The sequence below is a fragment of the Aythya marila genome, assembly GCF_965140915.1.
Source record: "Aythya marila genome assembly, chromosome: 1".
In the NCBI taxonomy this organism is placed as follows: domain Eukaryota; kingdom Metazoa; phylum Chordata; class Aves; order Anseriformes; family Anatidae; genus Aythya; species Aythya marila.
The window spans coordinates 29,168,068-29,189,216 of NC_139042.1; the positions used below are offsets into that span (position 1 = coordinate 29,168,068).

The 21,149-nt window shown below is 38.3% G+C and overlaps 1 protein-coding gene across 2 annotated transcripts in view; it reads right to left on the bottom strand.

The window, feature by feature from the left end:
* The window catches only part of RB1 (RB transcriptional corepressor 1), a 79,951-nt gene that overhangs the window by 56,203 nt on the left and 2,599 nt on the right, over positions 1–21,149 (bottom strand). Inside the window, exons 3-11 of one of the 2 annotated variants that reach the window (XM_082761584.1) lie at positions 14,240–14,352; positions 12,141–12,275; positions 10,465–10,503; positions 9,758–9,825; positions 8,430–8,540; positions 6,288–6,436; positions 5,442–5,519; positions 2,763–2,872; positions 1,314–1,391 (exon numbers count right to left, since the gene is read on the bottom strand). In XM_082761584.1, the coding sequence (XP_082617710.1) occupies positions 1,314–1,391; positions 2,763–2,872; positions 5,442–5,519; positions 6,288–6,436; positions 8,430–8,540; positions 9,758–9,825; positions 10,465–10,503; positions 12,141–12,275; positions 14,240–14,352 (881 nt within the window). The remainder of the gene's footprint in view (positions 1–1,313; positions 1,392–2,762; positions 2,873–5,441; positions 5,520–6,287; positions 6,437–8,429; positions 8,541–9,757; positions 9,826–10,464; positions 10,504–12,140; positions 12,276–14,239; positions 14,353–21,149) is intronic. The other variant, XM_082761585.1, reaches the window with a different exon arrangement.

Below are 21,149 nucleotides of genomic sequence, written 5' to 3' on the forward strand. Positions count from 1 at the left end.
GAGTCTGAATCTCTCACTAGTACTTCTCAGAGTTACTTTAGCACATCTCAAATTTTTAGCAGTGTGGTAGCTTGCTACTCCTGGACTTTATTAATAAAACTTCCATGTCAAGAGTTTTAATCAAGCATCTTTCAGTGTTAGAGTTGTTTTCTTAATACCAGTATAACCAAGAAGTGGCAGCAACAAGCTGCCAATTTGTGGAAAAAACAGGCTTTGTTGTCAATGACCTTCTCGTTAAATACATTTCAAGTTATAGATGGTCTAGATCCTGATATCACACATTTAGTCAGGGAACCACCAGTCAAGCTGTTGCCTTTATGGCTAAAAAAAAGCATCACTGACAGCTGAAGACTAGAAGTGTAAAACTAAAAGGCACCATTAAGGCAATCAAAGCCTTTCACAGTCACCGGCAATTAAAAGTTCTTTTGTGCACTGATCAGTATCTAATCTCAGCTGCACATCCCCATTCAGTATTTTTATTAAGCTTTTCAGAACCTTACTGGTTAGTTGGCTAAAAACCAATTTCTACACACACTATTTAACAGATTTTGTAGTGGATGCACAAGCCCAGAGTCCAATCCATTCTTTCACAAGCATATAGACACAATAGAGAGGTTTTTTAACAAAAATTAAAATAATTTTTACTCATTTGAGAAAATTGAAGTAGTAATTCAGTATACTTTAAATTTTCACTTCTACGAAATACTAAAACAAATGGCATTTATATAGCAAGCATGGAAAACGAACTTCACTGTCCAATTTCATTAAACCTGACACCTTCAGAACAACTGCCTGTGCAAACAGTTGTTTGTCCACGTCGCACATGACACTGTGGTGACACAACTGACTGACTCTTGAGCATCCAGGAATTTCTAACACCACTGAGTAAAATCATTCTGCTTTTGCTAAGGAACTCTGTCACACACGGGAAGAACAGTACACACAAATCTCCTTTCCTTTGTTAATCAAAATGAAGCTGGGAGTTTTTTCCTGCACTGGATTGCAGATCAAACAATCTGCAATTAATACCACATTTCTATCATCTCTCCCAATTTTACCAAATAGACCAGAGTATGTTGGCACTCTGAAACATTCATAAAGAAAAGGTTGGTACTACAAAATGTTCATCTTTGCTTATAGAAAGATGACAATACTAGGAAGAAAGCATCATGGGAGAAGAAGTGTGTGTATAAGCGGTTTTGTATCAGGGAAGGAAGCCAAAAAGATCTAGACTTAGACTAATGACAGGAATATGGCAGACAAAAGTATAGTGTGAAAGTGTAAAGAACACAGTTTAAGTGAAAAATTCATACCGAACAGGTGTCTGTGGAAGTATTACATTAATCTCCTCATCTGGATTGTTTTTCCGTGGTGTTCTCTCCAACTGTGAACTACAGAAATAGAAAACAGACTTATGAAGCACACAAGTAATTCAGAAAAGTACATTTTCTATTAAAACTTAAAATTAACCTGCAGAAAAAAATACGGAACAGATTTTTAAGATGTAGATTTCCAATCATTCCACCTGTTAGAACAACAACATTTATATCGCTAAGGAGATCTGTGAGTAGGTTGTTGGACTAGATGACCCTCAAAGTTCCCTTCCAACTTGATTTTTTTTTTAAATAGAATTCTATTTATAATAACTTAGTTTTTACGTACACCTAGAATAGGGCCTGGATGACCTCTCCTGTGAGCAGAGGCCGGGAGAGCTGGGACTGCTCAGCCTGCAGAAGAGGAGGCTCAGGGGGATCTCCCCCAGGGCTGGGAATCCCCGCAGGGAGGGGGCAAAGAGGCCGCAGCCAGGCTCTGTTCAGGGGTGCCCAGCGCCAGGCCAGGGGCAGTGGGCAGCAAGGGGCAGGCAGGAGGCTCCCTCTGAGCACCAGGCAGCACTTCTGTGCTGGGCGGGCGGCTGAGCACTGGCCCAGGCTGCCCAGAGAGGCTGTGGGGGCTCCTCCTGGCAGAGCGGCACAAGGCGCCTGCACGGGGCCCTGGGCACCCTGCGCTGGGTGGTGCTGCTTGAGCAGGGCAGTTGGAGAAGATGGCCTCCACGAGTCCCTTCCAACCTCAACGGTTCTGTGATTCTGTATTATGTACAGCTCCGTTTTAATCCAGCTCTAAATGAACGTGTTTTCTAGCATAGGTAAGTCACAGCCTCATACAGTGAGCACACATCAGGTGAAGGTAGAGAAATGTAAATGGTCACATTTTAGAGTACCTGATTATTTTTAGTCATACATCTGCATTATTGAGCAGCACCAGGGAATGTGCCAAGGCACTGGTACTCAACTGTTTAACTGTTGAACTGTCAGTGGCATACAGGCCAGAGGTCAGAATGGGCTCAGGAGCACTCCCAGCAGGCAGCTTATTCATACCACCAGCTGGTTTGAGGAAGAAGTTTGACAGCAAGGACCCAGCTGGCCCCAGAGCCATAACACATTCTCAGGCACACATAATAAACTAGCATGCGACCTCCTCTTCGCAATTCCTCAGCTGCCACTGGACTAGAGGGACTTGCACAGAGTAAGAATTGGGTTACAAAGTCCATATCATTTTATCTAGATATGTAGCAACTTGTTTTATGATTACTTAAGCTGTAATATAAGGCAAGGTTGGTGACACCAGAAATATCTTAGCTGAACGACAAGCCGAAGAGATCAACAGGATACAGAGATCTCCACTTAAAACAGAGGGCAGGGCAGGGTGGGGGAACAAGCTCACGTTTTCTATTGTAGTACAACAGCAGTAAGAGGAAACATTACCACGCTATGACATCGGGCTGAAGGGTTTCATCATGATCCAGAAACAATCTTGCGTCTATGTCTTTGTTTTTGAGATACAGCTCATTGTATTCTTTTGAGAGAACCTCAACCTCGAAAAAAAAAAACATTGAAAAGTTTTATTTTACAGCAACAAAATTGACAATTTGCTCAATAACACAGGCTAGCACTACCTCATGAATGCAACCAAATACAATGCTGAAAAACTCTAAGAAAATGACCTTGGAACTCATAAAGTCACTTCTTATACAAACAGCTGAAACATACCCAGAGGAAATTTACTGTTCCCATGTGCAAACAAAGATAATCCTTTATAAAGGGAAAACAATTGGAAGATCATGAGACACTTCTGAAGAAATATAGGTCTTGATACTGTGAAACAGCTAAAAACAGGTGGAGTGGAAGACATAGACCTGCAAATCAAACTAGTGTTTCCAGGCTTTTAAATCTTTCCTTCCAGAAAAAAATAGAAAAATGTGTTTTTATGGGCAAGAAACAAAACGTGTGCCTTTCAAACAGCTACTAGACAACCCACAAGGTCCCTATCTCTGCTTGTTTGGAGATGGAAGCTTAAAGATGCAAAGCTTAAACTTTATTCTAAGTTCTCTTATTATTCATGAATGTTTGTGTTGAAGTAGTTTTTAAGAGACATGCCTAGTTCTACAAAATCAAACCATTACTACATAGCCCACGTTCTTCTTTTTAAAATTACTTCTTTTAAAAATTTCTTAGTTGATTAGATCCCACAGTGATACAACTTCATTTTGCATGAAAAGTCTGGGAGTTTGAGTGACTAACACTAACTGGAACTCGAAAACTTTTCTTCAGGAAAAGACTGGCAGCAGCCAGTCACCTCAATTATCTCTTCCCTGAGCCCTCAATCATGCTAAATAATGCTGTGCTCCAGCACATTCCAACAAGAAAAAAAAAAAAAAACAGGCAGCAGTGCATAAAAAAACAAGCTAACCCCGTACCTGTCTCAAGCAAAAGCCGCACGCATCTCTTACACAGCTTTGCTCTTCATCCTCTTTTTATCTTTGCCAAATTTGCACCAAACTGATTTTATGGTTAGAACTTTGAGATTAGGACTATTAAATCCATAGATTATCTTTAGACTTCAATCATTCCTTCAATTTTTTGTTAACAAAACTCATTATCTTTTCATTTTTCATTACCTTCCTAACAGTTTACACGTTCTTTTGTCTGAAGTATTTCAGTATTCTATTAACATTTCTAAGCTTCAGGTTCTTTCAAAAAAAAAAAAAGCAGCTCTTAGACCAAATGGCTGCACTGTGCTATTTGGGAAGAAATCTTCAGCCAAAAATACAAGTTCTGAATCAGTGTATTCATTAGTTCATAAAGCTTGACCATCAAGCACGCAAGTGAAGACTGATGAAACAGCAACAGTAAGTCTCAGAAGTTTTGCTTGTTTTGGAAACAACATTAAAGTGTATTAAAAGCTCAGCATTGTTTTGTGTTTGTGTTGGTGTTTTTGTTGTTTTTTATTATTTTATTTTAATGGAAATGAAAGACAATTCGGGTGTCCCATATCATTAGCAATTGTATAAATGAACTTCATTATAATTGACAGTTAGTTGGTTTATATATAAGGATTAACTACCTCTAAAATATACCTGTAAATTATTGCTCTGTTTTTACCACACATCTCATGCAGGTTTCAGTAGAAAGACTCATGTGATAGGTCTTTTCTTCAAATATTTTAAAGGTTTTTATTCAGGAGTATTAGACTATTGTTCTGATACTATGCTTAAAATATGCAGTTGGTTGAGAACCCTTGTTAATTTGAGAATAACCTGTACAATGACCATTAACTCAAAGTTCATACAGGGCTTCTAAGCTGTACACACCCAAACTTAAAATCTAGAGAGATGGCTGATACAGAACACGATGTTGCACTGACCCTGAAATTCATATTGAAAGGGATTAAGAGATTTAATGGGTCTTGTATTTTGTTCCCCACCCAAGATACTTAGGAAATTGAACAGAACGTATACTTGGCATACCTGCAGACCTTCAGTCTGAAAAACTGCTCATTTTCACAGTGCTCTAACAGAGACACACACAGCTAAACCTAGTCTCTAAAGAATGATGGATGTAACTTCTTTGAAAGAAGTTGTCTTGCATGCAATTCTGCAGAGGGACTCTGCTGCATCCAGGCTACAATGAAGTAAGATGAAAGTAATTCTGCAAGGACACAGCAGTGCAAACTCTGCCAGTTGTGAGACTAAGCCTGACCTTGTGGAAATTTCTCACACATGACTACATACATGTCCCATTTATATTAAGGGATGTAACTGAAGATTGTATGCAACCACAGATGGACTTTAGAGTCCTGATATTCTAAATTGTAACTTAAATTAATGGCTTTACCAAGATTATGGATATTCAACTCCGTCATGTTTTGCTTTGAGCGAAACCACTAGCTCAACCTCAGGAAAATCATTTATAAGATTCAAATGTAAATGCTACAGACACCCAATGAATCCCGGAATCCCTGCTAAGCCACATTCCGGAAACGCACTGCATTTTGCTAGATTATTTCACAACAGCCTATCAGAACCTGATCGACATGTAAAGAGAATCTTAAGTAATCTGGCATGAAGTAAAGCACTGCTGTTGATCTTAAGTTATTCCAATTACCTCTGGCAGTCCATTTGAAGCTACAATACCCATGGAATTCAAGAAAGGAATAAAGCTTGTGAAATACACATTTTTGACCTAAAAATAAAAAAAGAGGAAAAGCATAACATTAGTGATGTATACAGGCAGCCACACATACACTGCTTTCGGATCTTTAAGTCAAGAAACTAAATGAGACGCTGTTATAATGCACTGTAGTGTTGTTTTTTGTTTTTTGTTTTTTTTTTTTAAATAACGCACTGTGTTTTGTTTTCAATAAAGCAAAAATAAAGTTACCTACATATCCAAAACTTAGTTACCTGTAAGCATGCAGCATATAATCCACAGCTGGCATATTAAATGACTAAACTAGGAAAGAATAACACTCCTCCCAACCCTCTTCTGTTTCATCATCTGCTTGGACATTCAAAAAAAAAGGTCCTTTTTACACAGGAATAGATTTATCAGGAGCAATAGAGGGGAAGTGGGCTTTTACAATCCCACAAAGAACAATGCATTAGTTGTGTGCATTTTTTCACTGTGGGATAGAGCTTTGAACCCCAGCCCATCAGAGTAGCCCTGCAACCACGCACTGATCAGAGAATATAGCATGAAACTTGCTTCAGCACATAACTGTATTCTTCACAGTTAAGTATCCCCAGTAAAGTTATCACAAATACCATGGGATTTTTTTTTTTTTTTAAAACTACCTACAAGAGAAACTGCAGAACAGTGTAGTACCCTCGCTACTGAACTTAAGATAATCAAATAAGCAGAATTATAGGGATTTTACAGGACTGTTTAAGCAAACGTACATTCCAGATGGGGTTTAGCAGAAGATCTAACATACATTAAAACAGACCTTACCTCATCTAAATTACAATCGTGCTCTTTACAAAGGATTTCAATAACTTTTGTGTCAGTATCAACTTGCTTTGAAGTGCGTGTACTCCTGTTCTGACCTCTTCTTGGAGTTCGAGTTGAACCATTCACAGTCACTGCTGTCACAGCAGACTCTGGAAAGACAGGCAGAACCATCACAAGGTTAGAGTCACCTTAAGAAAAAAAAAACTTCAGAGATTTAATTATTTATATGACTTTTCAGGCACTTAATTATCTTCCCTTTTCATCTGTTCAGCTGGGTAAGAAACTTTCATTACGGAAAATCTATAGAAAAAGAAAACCAATTTCTAAAATCCTGTATCAGTATTTAGACATTGTTTTTAAAACACTATTCAACACAAAATTTACTAGCATTTTTTGTAAGCAGCATAGAATAAGTAGTAAAGCTAGGAGAGCCTTGCCTTTTAAAGATGAGTACTATTTTTTCTATTTTTATGGAAGTGTGAAATGATGAGCTGAAAGAGTGACTTGACACTTCTGAAGGTTAATGAAGTCACATAGGATGTACGTGCTGGTGGGAACCTGGAGTACGGTTCTACAGAGAATTCTTCCTTTCCCCAAATATCCCAGTCAAACAATCATGAAAAAACAAGTTCACCTCAAAGATATCAAAAACCTAAGCTAAAATGAGGTTAAAACATCTTGTTTTGTTAAGCTCAAAGCAGACAGCCTCAATAGTGTCAGCTTGAAATATCTGAATTATATTAAGGACATGTTAATACAGTTAAATGTTTTAAAACTAATACACCAATCAGTATGATGTTCTCATTTGTACCTCCATTCGCATTTGGTAACTGTTCTATGAGAAAATGCAACAAATGACACTGCTCTGGTGGCTGCATCAATCCCCTCAACTCCTAGCCAATATCATAAAGCTCAGATGAATAGTCTGATTTTTGGGCAGTCCTGTGCAGACCCACGAGTTGGACTTGATGATCCTTGTGGGTCCCTTCTGTCTCAGGATATTCTCTGATGACATTGTTTAAGCACAACGTGAAGCCTCTTGGTCACAAGGACTTGAATAGTGTGTTGTTATTTGATAGAATAATGAAGCACCAAGTGACAGCTTGAAAAGTACCTTTACCTATCACACAGCCCAAGTCAGAATAGTGCTTTACACTTATGACAGTTGATACCCATATTTGCAATTTAGACAAAAGTGGCAATGTTTCTTTACAAGATAGAACACACACATCCTGTCTTTTAATAAGGAGTCTTCATAGTTTCACTATGGATATTTAGTTGTAAAACAACAGAAGCACAAGTAGGTCCAGGCTAGGAAGTCCACTATTTCATCCAAATCCAATGTAGGATACACCTGTTTAGTACCAAAAACTATTTTCTATATACTGTAGCTCCAAATACTTTACTGTAGCAATTCCACAGCTTATGGAAGAAAAATACTCAAGGAAAACCAGATTTCTGTCTTTCAAAGTTACAAGTAAATGCTTCCTTTCTCTGACTTTGGAGTGGTTTCCCAGGCTTTATATATAAAAATTGAATGTACAAAAAATGTTTGTTGAACATGAGTTTGTTGGTAAGACCATTATATTTTTTCCTTAAAGTAAGGAAGAACCACTTGTTAATATAGAACAGATGTAATAAAAATATCTACATTTTTCCTCCATTTTATTTTGAGCTACTACTGCAATCATTTTATCCACCATCTTTTTAGTGTTTGCCTAGTCCTGTGTCTTGCACACTTCAGTTGTCATCGTACTGCTATAAATCAGTGAACTGAGAGCACCATCTTCTCCTTTTGTAATTCAAAGCAAACCTAGATAATACTACTCAATCATCATCTGCCCAGAATTATTTTACCAAACCAAGACTACTCTTCTTGCAGGCTTCTAAACAACTGGAATGGGCAGAGGGCACAGCAAATGGACAGCAAGAATAGAAAAAAAAATTCAAAATATTAAATGCACTGCTACATTCAAATAATTTGATTTAAGTCCATTAGCATCTAAATTGAACTAAAATATTAAAAAATCAATTTTAATAATATAATGAAACTTCTTAACCTTAATTGTGAATGTTATAAAGACTAGTGGAAATTTAACAAATTTACTTTCTACTTAGCTAACAAAAACAATAAATCCTTACTGTAAGGTTCCTTGAGCATAGCAGGAGGTGACAGTTTGATAAAATAATCTAAGACACACAGCAACAACTGGAAAGAAATCACCAGGTCATCTTCCATTTGCAACACTTTACCTGCAAACATTTAAAAAGGTGAAGACAACTTAAATTTAAGAGTCATTTTTGGAAAAATAAAGATGTTGAAGTTTATTAAATAAAATACACTACATTTAGTAGTGAAAGCATTGCACAGGATGGCCATGTTCTTTAAAGCTCGTGGTTCTTAAGAGGTTTGTTGTTCTGGAGAAAGCATGCATAAAAATACTTATGATTCATGTACAAATTCATTTTTACCACAGTGGAGTAATTGCATAGATTATTTTACCTACACGTACTACTCGTTTCTGCACAATTCCTCACTTTTTTTGTGGTCTCAATAAAACTCTGCGAAAGCTGCTAAGCATTCAAAAAGCATAAAGAATTCCCAATACATAGTGAAGAGAAATTCAAAACATTCTTACCATATGCCTGGCCTGCCCATTGTACACCAAGTGACTTGCAAGTTAGAAAATATTAGCATGAAGAGCACTTTAAAAACTACATTATCCCAGCTGTTCCCAACTTCTGATTCACATGCCAGAAGAAATCTACGGAGCCATTCCAAGACTTCAAGTGTCTCCACAAAGTGTTTGGAGAGCCGATAGCAATTCGGAACAGCTACAGACACTATGTGTGCTATTAACATGTACAGATTTTGTATTTATATTCTAACCAATTTCAATAGCAGAGATGTGTACACTTTGCTGAAAAACAGATCCGGAGGAGGCAGCTGCTAAGACACACAACGCATTCCTTTTTGTAGGAGCAGTACAATGAGACAGGACTTCTTGTACTACCATAATTGTTTGGTTACTCAGCTTTAACTGGGATTTCAGCCTTTTCTAGGAAGAACTGTAGCATTCAAAGGACATAATTTCAGGGACTTAGTTTAGTTTAAAAAGATCTGCCAGTCTTTTCAAGTAGTCAGCCATTACTAAGATACTGGCAGATGATAATAAAGCATCTCAGAAGGGATTCAAATATAGAATATTGACCTCCAAAGTAAAAAATCTCTTTAAAAGCTTTACAAAAATATTATTTATAAACTGGAAACAATACCAGCTAAAATAGTCCAACTGCATAGAAAGAAATGTTACTGAGCAATTAGTTACAAAGCCATGCAGTCAGAACACTCTGGAACTGTGCTACAGCTATTTGTAAGAAGGGTGCTGTCCTCATATTGGAGGTGTAAAAACAAACCCATAAACTCACTTTAACAGTTATTCTGATGCATACTGTTGATCAAAACTCACCTTTTGCCAGCAAAAAAGTAATCCAGTAATTTTTTAGGACTAATACAGAACTGAGTTCAGCAGAAATCCTGTAAATAGACACAAAAATAAAGACTCCATATTAACACTTCCATAAAACTCTGATTTCTGAAAACATGCTTCAGTCTATGGAACAATATAAACAGCATGCAACATTTCCCATATATTTAAGCTTATTAATTATTTCATTCCCTATGTAATTAATACTACACACAAAAAATAAGTCTTCTGTAAAGCCATTCAAGAATCAGGAAACATCTGTACCATCCTTGGAAAAGAAAGTGAATATGGATAATTCACTTAACTGTTACGAGCTGTTTTCTCTCTTGTGCCTTTGACTAATGCCCTATTCTCCAGTCACAGCATGAACTCAATCTCATTTGGGAGTTGCTAAGGCATCTTTTCATCCATTCATTTGTTGCTATGATTAGGAAGCTCACTCTCCAAATGTTCGTTTCCACCAGGCCGAGACACCCGCCATTGGGTGGAGATCCTTCATGGAGGAAGTGATCAAAATTTACACATATATCACTTCTGCAGCTTTCATCATCTCTCACTGAAATTCATAGCCCCCACTAAATCTAAATTAAACACATGACATACTATGAACTTAGGTCAATCTTAGCAGGTTAAAAGACAAAACACAAACATCGTATCTTGACAAACACAATTTGGAAAGCCAAACTTACTCACTACTGGGTTGTTCCAGATAAATAAGGCCACAAGTCCTAGAAAATAAAAATAAACATTTTTAACATCTCCCTGAAACTGTGCAGTATCTTTGACTTTACTATATTAAAAAATATGCTAGTTCTCTTAACATTATTGTAAATTGTCATAATTCTGACTCTTGGAAAGAATATTACCAGACCAACTCAAGCCCTGCCAGAGCTGAAATAATAGAACTGCTAAAGTGCTTACATCAAAGTTTAAATAGCAAACAATTTTAATTTAGTACAATTTAATATTTTCTTCTAGAAAAACAGTATTTTTATGTATGTTGTTACTCAGTAGCTCATAAAACACAACAAAGTAAGTGCCACAGCTGTACAGACCACTCCATAAGAGATATTTTTCAACCTTTACTCTTTCTGCAGCGTCACTGCAAGACTTGTAATACCTGATGTTTCTTCTTAATTATTTTGGATGTATATCATCAAGAAAAATTGAGTTTATACAAAAATCAGGAAAAAAAAACGCAAATCCTTCTGGCTGAAAAAACATTACTGCAATTCAACCATAGCAGCATAAAAACAGTGAAAAAAAGGTATGTTTAAAAACAAAGCTTTTTAAATCTAAGTTCAAATTCTGCACATATAATTTGGCTATATTTTAATACGCATGCACAATTTGCCTCTTAATCCCTTCCCTCAGGGATACGCCGGACAGAGTCTTGAAAAAAAAATAAGTGAAGAAAGAACTAGGGGAGGGACACAAAAACAAAACATGCCTGTGTAAATATGCAATGATGCTTTTACAGCTCAGGAAAGACTTGCTTAAAATATTAACCTGCATAGACCTTCATAGCCTTAAGGCAACTACAAACCTCATAAAAATATTACAATATATACATTACTCAAGCTAATGTTAACAGACTTTGAAAAGAAAAAAAATTAAATCACATTTGTGTCTTGATCTCACGATCTGTCTTCAGGTTAAAGCGGAATGGCAACTTACCAACTTGGAACAACTGGATCAAAAAAAAAAAAAAAAGCATCCACTTGAGAATCTCCTGAGTTTTAAGTGACACACAGGAAGCCCTCTGCATGCTGCCATAACCAAATTCTACTTTATCACATACGAAGATGAGAGCTTTCCTTGATTTTGAGTGTATGGTCAGCTAAACCACTTGGGAAGGTTTATCTTGATCGCAGATGAGAACTGCTGTTACAGCAGTCTCTGCAATGCCCTGAGACTCTGGAACAACTTTCAGTTCCAGATCTGGGACACAGAAACTATCTTATTTGTGCTTTTTGTTTTCAGAGCTCCTCAGAAAGCAACTCTTGGATCAGGAACCAGGGGTAGGGCAGTATGAAAATGGAAACTCCATTAAATAAAAATTATTAGATCATAAAACAATCTGCCTTACATTTGTAAAAGTCTTAACAAAGGGACTAGCGATCATTTGTCATGCTATTCTTACTGTTGTTTATACTGCAACAATGGGAATGTTCAACAGAGCACTGGAATAGTTATGGAGTAGAATATAAGATGTTTATTCAATGCATGTAAACAGCTCCATTTAACTAATCTGTAAATATTTGCACAGAGTTTAAACGAGCACTACACAAATTGAAAAATACAAATACCTAAATGTTGACTGCTGTAAAGAATTTATTATTTCAAAAAGGAAAACGTACACTACCTTTCAAACTTGTGATATAGTGCAAGTAAGACATCATATTTCTTTTTCAGCCTTGATACAGTGCTATCAACTTTAGTGCTTACAGTATCCATGTTAACATCCACTTCTTTGAGAAACTGAAAAAATGTGCACACGCTGGAAAAAAGATGACAGATTATTATAACTCTGAGAAGGACTATTCTGAAATAGCTCTTAAGAAAAAACACTAAAAATCATTGCCTTGCTTCACTAGACTTCAACATATTCTTACTAAAACTAGCAGTGACTGAAAACCTTGCTTTGGGAAATACTATTGGTTTACCTGGAGCTCCATATACCACCCTGACACTTTCTAGATTTAGAAATACTTTTCAATTAAGCACCACAGGTCTCTACTGACACAGGCTCTACTATAGAAAGAATTTTCTTGGCTAGTACAGATATATTTGGTAGTCCGAAGTTACTAACTAGATATATCTTTCTTTCTCACTCTGCCAGTAAAACCACAAATACCCAACACATCTGGACTGTTCTACCTTAATGTTCTACTTTAAAAATCTTCTTACTACTCTAAGAACTTTAACACCATGGCTCCATTCTTCCTGAAGAAAGACCTAGAAATTAAAACGGAGATGAATACACTGAATTATATGGAACTTCAGGTCTTCCAGCAAGCATTTGGCAGCAAGGACAGCCCTACCCTTTGGAAATAGGAAAAAAAAAAATTTGGAATTTTTGTACAGGGGTCCAAAGTCATCCATGTAATACTATGGCCATCAAGAACGTGTGGGTTTTGTTTGATGTTTTTTAAACCAAGAAATGGCAAAAAATTAAGGTGGAAGAAGCTATCAAACATTTTGATTCTTTAGCAAAAGGTAGTATTTTGAGAGTTCTGTTTGCTTTGTTATAATAACAGTCAGAAGTTCATTTAGGAATTATTTTACCATGTAATGAAAGAAAAACAAAAACAAAAAAACTTTCAAATATATTTGTGTGGCTCCAGAGGGCACGATGACTGGTAGAAATCTCTGCCAGATTAACCTTACAGCTGCTGAAAAGCTCAGAACTAGCAAGCAATTGAGTATTGCTAAAAGCAAATTGAGTAATAGCTTATTCTTTGAAGCCCAAAGGGAAAAGTTTGCAGTGTGAGTTAGTCAGGTGAATGCGTTCTGTACTTGGGTAGAACATACTGAACATCACTGCACAAATGTGATTAGATTTCATCCGAGTAGTTTCAAGTCAGTCAAAACTGAACCGATTAAGTTGAAACATTGGACCTGATCACTGTTCTGTAAGATCATATGAAAAAACCTTGTATATTCGCTCCCTTGGCTATCACAAATACAAGAATGGGATGCGACTATAACTGGTATGAAATCCTACCAAATGCCCATCTCCCACACACTTTTGGTGATGCTTCAGCCATGACAAGACCACAACAATGCACTAAGCTGCTGACAAACGCCAGGGGATGAGGCAGTGCCTGGGAACCTCAGAAGGCTCTGCTCACCCACACACGCAGGGTTATCAGTCAGAAAGCACTGGAATCCTGCTCCTTCAATAGACCTAACACAAGTGTACACCTACTGCTGTTGCCACGTAAATTTACCTTAAGAGCAGATATACTGCAATCCTTATTTCTCTAGTATGAGCTTAGTGAATGTAAAAATATAATGGTAACATTTTCCAGTCAAAAGCAGGTAGAAAGGTAAGAAGTTTAAAATGGCATTAAAGCACTTGAAAGTCAGCAGCATACTGCCAAACGATTTGAACACTTTTTTCCACCTTTTGACTTAGCATAAGCCTAACGTTAATGGAAAGGTTTTACAGAAAATTTTGATATAGAGAAAGAAAGGAAAATATCAAGCATGATTGATACCAAGTTAAATCAATTAAAACTTCAATTTATCAAGGGCAAGAGTCAAAATTGTGATACAATCATATGCCAACCTCAGTTGCAGCAAACAAATGCCTTTGTTCCCTTAACTAAAATAAGATAGCAAGACTCCTAGTTTATCGAGATACACAATAACTGCCATAAGTAACCTTCATTTTTAAATCAACAAGCCTGATATATAAAGATTCCTACTGATTGAAATCTAACTTCACAAAAAACTTACCTTATGCTTATACTTTTCAGAAGCTCTGTGAAAGTGAACGTCACTTCATCCAGATCAATTGCTACAATAAAGATACAGACTCCCCACGTTTCCTTTTTCTTTTTGTCATAAGCCTTTCAGAAAAAGAGAGAATGGGTTTTATGCGTATTATGTAATACAAGTGGGTGCTATGTAGAGAACATAAATTTCTTCGCAGTAGGCTAGAAAAAGTAAAACAAGAGACCATCAAGCAGACATTTGTGTATGATAGCCAGTTATCTGGTAAGTGAAAAGCAGTAAAAGTTTTATATTGCAGATGACAGACCAAGTACTCCAATTCTTACTGCACAGTACAAAATGAATTTTACCTGTATCTGTAATTCAGCTAAGCTTCAAAATAAAGGCTGTGGTTCCACTGAAAGTTTATATAAAGCAGAAACTTTATTTTTAATGTACATTAAAATTACAATTTGAAAACAGGAACTATTTCCTATTCAGGATTACCTGAGTGGAGCTAACATCCCTTTCCCTACCCATACCTCATCATTCAGTTGTAGTTTGTGTCCATAACAATGCAAGTACATTTTACCATAAAAAGACACAGGAGGTTAAGGAATAAGGAGAGAAGGACTTGTTCCTTCCTAGACAGGCAGCCATGAGAAGCAAAATAATTAGACAGGGAAATAAATACTCAGGAGCTTTATCCTACAGCTAGGTCTCAATAGTACAGCCGGACCACAAACACATCTCTAGCAAGTCATGGTAGTAACAAACACCTTTAACCTTAAAGCAGAGCCAGGAGGGAGGTGAAATACCAAGTTCATGCTCTTCTGCACTGCTTAGTTTTTAGCCCACTCCCTTCCCTAGTATTTTTCCTTCTTTTCCTTCTTTTTTCTTCCCCATCTCTCCAGCTAGCTGTCTCCCAGACTTCTGGGAACCACTGGGACCAATTCAATCCAACAAATACTTTCAAAAAGGCAGCAGGGATAGGATCGCACCTGATCTAGCTCCCTCCATCCTACATGGTCTTCTAGAACTACCCCAAAAGGCTCTGTACCCTTGATGTTCCTCCACATCCTCACTGGAGGTAGCACCTACCCCGTTTCTTCTAGCAGACTGCAAAGCGGCTCTCTTGTCCCCTCAGCCACTTTTAACAGACCTCTCCCTCACTCCGTGGTCACACACTGAGGTGACAAGAGCACCATGTGGCACCCAGAGGAAAATCCAAGCAAGGCTCTAACATGGCTGCCCAGCTGTTTCTTCCAAAAGGGGGCTAATCCTAAACAGTCCCAACACAAGCCAGTTCACAAAACTCAGTCTGGAAGTGAGGAAACCACCTCTGGCCCTCTTCTTCATCACTTGAACTATCGCTAACACCTTGTCATGTCCACAAACAGCACAGGAATAATTTCACTAACATTGCTACCAAGTCTTCTACAACGGCTACTTTTCTGGGACCAGCACTTACACATTTGTGAGGACTGGCTGGGGCCTCCTCCAAAGCATGAAAACTTTCATTTGTTGGTAGAATAGTTTAGGTAAGAATTATTGTCTTAGAATATCCCAAACTAGAAGGAACCCACAAACATCAAGTCCAACTCCTGGCTCCACACGGGACCACACAAAAATCAGACCCTGTGTCTGAGAGCATTGTACAAACACTTCTTGAACTCCATCAGGCTTGGTGCTGTCACCACTGCCCTGGGGAGCCTGTCCCAGTGCCTGCCCACCCTCTGGGTGCAGACCCTTTCCCTAACACCCAGCCTGACCCTCCCCTGTCCCAGCTCCATGCCATCCCCTCGGGTCCTGTCGCTGTCCCCAGAACAGAGCTCAGCGCCTGCCCCTCCGCTCCCCTCGTGAGGGAGCTGCAGGCCGCCATGAGGCCTCCCCTCAGCCTGCTCTGCTCGGGGCTGGAAAAACCCAGGGACCTCAGCCCCTCCTCATACACCTTGCCCTCTAGACACTTCACCATTTTTGTAACCCTCCCTCAGAGGCTCTCTAACAAACTTATGTCCTTCTTATACTGCGATGCCCAAAACTGCAGAGTGCACAAGGTAGTTTAGATCTGAATGCTAACTGACCAGATGCATTCAACAAGGTGTTAGTTGTCAGTTATTTAAGTTACTTTCTTCCTACATTCCTATCTGAGCCTTTCTATGAGTTGTGACACCTTGTACAGCAGGTAATTATTTTGGAAGAAGTTTCTAACAGACCAAGATGCATTTGATGATACTTAAAGGAATGCATATTAATATCAACTACCCATTATCTTTTTGTTTCTTGGAAGTCTTCACCTCCTAGACATTTTGGGTATCAATGAGTACCACCAGCAACCAGAGATAAGGCAAAAAGAGCTGCAGGGATCCTTGAGGGGATTTTGCACATAACAAAGGCTTTGTTTGTCTCAGACAACTTCAATACTCCTTTGCTAACAGGTACAAGCCACAGAACATAAAACCCAAAAGCATCCTAAAGGATGGGGATGGTTTCTCCTGCATTAGTGTCTGCAACACACTGAAAAAAAAAAAAAAAAAAAGAAAAAAAAAAAAACACTTGAATACTAAAGTTATCCAGTTAGCTGCTAGGAAGGTTGACTATTCACTTCCTGAGGACAACACAACCAAGGCTGATCTTGTTTAATAAAGAAGTCCTCCTCACTTCATGTCCTGCAAACTCAGACCATGGCAGTGCTCTATAAACACAATGTCTTGTAGGTCAGCAAGACTGAATGTTAGGAAGCGGTGCCCTTTTTCCTAATTTGTTGCCTACACAAACAAGCCTAGCTCTTTTAGAAGGCTTAGCTCTATGCAGGGAAGATGAAAGCTTGAAGGCTACAGCAGTGGTTTAGTTAGTAAGAGCAAGGTCTGGTTGTGCAAGAACAATCTTTAAACTCACCCCAAACCATACTGCTTTGATGAGAAGAACTCATTTATTTCTCCCATTAAACAAGACGGCAGCGTTTCAATCCACTAGATTCAAACTACTACAGTGAGTCGAATTCTAGTTATCTGGACTATCCCCATATCCACTGGGGACATTTGATTGTTTTGGACATCATCTCCTCAACCAAACAGAAGATGTTGCACAAAAACTCCACAGAACGCAGAATAAACTAATAGATTATGAGCGTTTTTCTACTAGCAAAGAAAGGTGAGCAGTACCTGAGCACGTCAACCTCTTTAACATCATCCAAGTGATGGAGAAAAGGAAAAGAAGCCAGACTACAAGAAGCTACATATACACATCACAGGAGCAGAAGAGGGGGAGACGAGGTAAGAGGAGGTCTTCCCATTACACCCGACTGCTGAGCGATCTCCTTTCCATATTCCTTCCCTCCCAGAGCATACAAGTGTTTTTCAAGTGATTTCCTATACAAACGAAATAAAACCACAGAGCAAACTGCAGCAGCATCGCTCAGTTCAAATACTTTACCACTAGCATACCTTTAGAGGAGCCATTCCCATGACACAGATAAATGGTTTGTTTACAGTTAAAGCCAGACAATTCATCCCAGATAGACTTACTTGAAGGCATAGGAACATACAAAAGACAAATTCACAACCAGAAATTCATTTCTGAGGGTTTTCTTATTGACCAGTCTGACTTAAGCTCTTTGTTGATACAGCACGGCTACAGAGAACGGGCAGGACAATGACTCAATGTTTGCTCTCGAGTGCCAGTCGGTTCAAGTAAGGTAACTTCTAGTAACCTCATTTCAACTCACCATAAATCTAAACCTATTAATCACCAACTCGAAGATTATTTAGCAGCCAACAGTTCATATAGGAATTGTTTGCTTTTAAGCATTCTGGGGAAATCAATGCTGTAATATTCAGGGAATATAAGTCAGTTGCATTAAATCAATCTAGTTTTCTGTAGCAAAAAAAAAAATCTAAAGCTTTACAAAAAGTCTTTCAATATTTCTTATTCTGCAGTTACTGTTATTTAATCTATTTTTTAGCAAATCATCAGTTTGCCTAAATCTAGCGAAAGCAACCTGGAAGATTGGCTTAAAATGCTCAAGCTGAATTACTGTGCAATGGGATCACTGCCTCTCTGCTTTCTCTGATGGTCTCCAGTGCTGCTGCAACAGATGAGAGGAGGAGATGGCAACAGGAAGCCTCAGTTCCAGTCTGCACAGTTAGAGATGTTTATTATTCTGCCAACACTGATAACAGTTTTCATGGTTGCCTACGGCACTGGCCCAGGAATAGAGACTTGCATAAAAGAAGGTCAGGAGAAACATAGATGAGACATGTACAAATAGAGACAGGTACTTTAATTAAATGGGATGTCACACTAAAGCCTTGTTTTATTAACAGAACACACGGAACCAAGATCTCAGGCACCACATTTTAATATACAAAACTACCTAGATGGTATGAGAAAGACTCTCAGGTATGCTTATGATTACAGGTAGAAGATGGCAGGTAAAAAGATCAAGAAGTATTCACAATAAGAAACTTAACGGATTTAAGACCTGTAGGAACAAGTTTATAGGAAATAAACCTGCAAATGTGTTAAGCATCCCCTATCTACATATAAGAAGTTCTGTGTAAAGACAAATCGTCTTTTTCAGCAGTAATGGTTTTTATTTTTCCATTGAAAACTGTCTTGATTGGACAATGACTATTCATTTTTAACAGGTTAAATTAAATACATCATCTAGAAGTAATACTCTGTGGAAATCATTGACCTGACAAAAATTGTTCTTCTGAACTGAGAACTTCCCACTAAATTTCTCTTGCACATAGCCAGACTGGGGGCAACATCAGTCTTTCTCCCAAATGAGCAAAAGGCAAGTAAAAAAAATAATTATATGCCACCTAATTATGCATTTCAAGTGCAAGAGCAAAACACGCTCATGTACTGGATCTCCTGTTAAGATGCTGAGTATCACCAGCTAGAGGCCATGTTGATTTATGTTTGTTATGGGACTTCTCAGCAGTTTTCTGTGTCTTATTTTAAGAATAAAGGTTTTTACAAGATCTGTGACTCTGCTCATCCAGCTGAAGCAGCAGATTCAGATTCAGTTTTGCTGCAGTTCTCTAAGAGACAAAAGCTCCAGCCAGAAAATACTTTATTAGCTTGTACATTTCATGCTTTTCCTTTAAGTAAGAAACCTCTCTGTGTCTTTCAAGATGGGGAATAAGAGGTTTACCAACGGTAATGTTTTCTTTTTCATGAGAAACTAAAACCAAAAATATTTAATATATACATGAAACTTTACAGGTTTGGAACATACGACCAGATAAGCTTACTCTAGACAGACAGAAAAGCTTAAATATACAAGTATAGAACCAGAAACAAGAAAAGATGATGAGAGGGCCAGGTTTCTGAAGCAGTTCCATAAACAGCAAACAAAACACAAAGCTTTTACCCAGGCATCACAAACTGCAGCAAGCTGGGCAGCTGAAACACACCAGATCCTATTTCTCAAGGTCCTTTGCAGACTCCAGTTTCTATCAGCTTCCTAAACCACCGATTTTCTTTGCCGAAGTTTGGTTCCAATTTAGTCAAGATGCCCATCTGTTCCTCATATTGATTCTTTCCAATACGTTAAGCAATAATTCACTTCGTTTTTCCTGATAACCTACTTCAGATTCACAGGTTGTTCTCTGCCCGAACAGTAGCAGAACGTAACAAATGCCCCAAACCTTCTCCTAGTAGTAAAAATATGGCTCTCAGGACCTCTCCTAGGCTTTCTCACACCAAAAACCACATACTGCTCAAAGTATGTCAGTAGTTCCACTAAATCTATTCACTCCATCTAGAGTTTACAGGCACTACTGATTCGTAACACAGATTGCAGGTGAGTTACACACAACTGGAGTAGAAGGGTCCCCGTACAGGAAGCCAATTTGCTAAGTCAACAACTGCTAATGTGTAGGAGTTTTGAAACGAAGATCGTGAAGACAACTCTAAAGCAAACATCTAATTTACCTAAGTAACTTGGTTTGGTAAACAGATCAATGACAGAACGAACAAAAGGCTTTGTGTGACATTAATGCCAAAGCCTTATTTATATATGCACTACCATGTTTGCAGTCAACTTGCACTGGAGTTCAGCAGATGCAAACAGAATTTAAAGCAAAAACATCTTTCTGGTCATGCATCAGGTAACTTCTTTCATACCATACAGGTTCCAGAGATGCAGCACTGTCGGTGTGTTACAGATTTTGTCTCAGAGGTCTCAAGTTACAATTTTACCATAGAAGAGTGCAATTTAACTCTGGTTGTCGGACAAAATCCTTAACGTTCTCCACTTAGGAAAGACTCATCACATCTGCAATGTTTTGAACAGTTTCTCTCTGCAGATTTAGCATGTCAAACTACATGCTGGTCTCATTTTCCAGAAAGACAGGTTACAGGAGAGCCATGGCTACGCTTTCCCCTCCTACACACCCCCCAGCAGGGTTCAGCTGTTTCAAGGATTCAAGGTCCAGCTGCATAACCTTGAGTCAAACCAACGAGGAAACAGGGAAGCCGAGAGCTGTACGAAAAGCTACAGCGTGGACCACACAAGATAAAACAGGTAAACTTACAGACAGAAATAGGATTGTTAGTAGCTCAGATTCGAAGGAAAAAAAATCAATACAGAAAGGTGTAATATCCTAAAGGGGGGAAAAAAAAAAAAAAGCAGTCAGTTCTGGTGGATGATGGCACGGGGGAGTTATTTCAGGGCGCAGCACATTCCAGCCTTTCTCCTCCCAGCTGATGCCAGCCTGTGCAGCAAAAACACCTTAAGTGTCTTATCGAAGTGCAGGTATGCTCAGGCTCATAGGTCCTTACATCCTAGCTATCTTTGGTGTGCTTGCCAAAATAGTAACAGTAATAATAATAAACCCTGTTTGCAGAGTCTCTTTGCACATGGTTATGTGTACCCTAAGCAACCCAGAAGGGGCAGTTAATAATAGATAATTTTTACGTG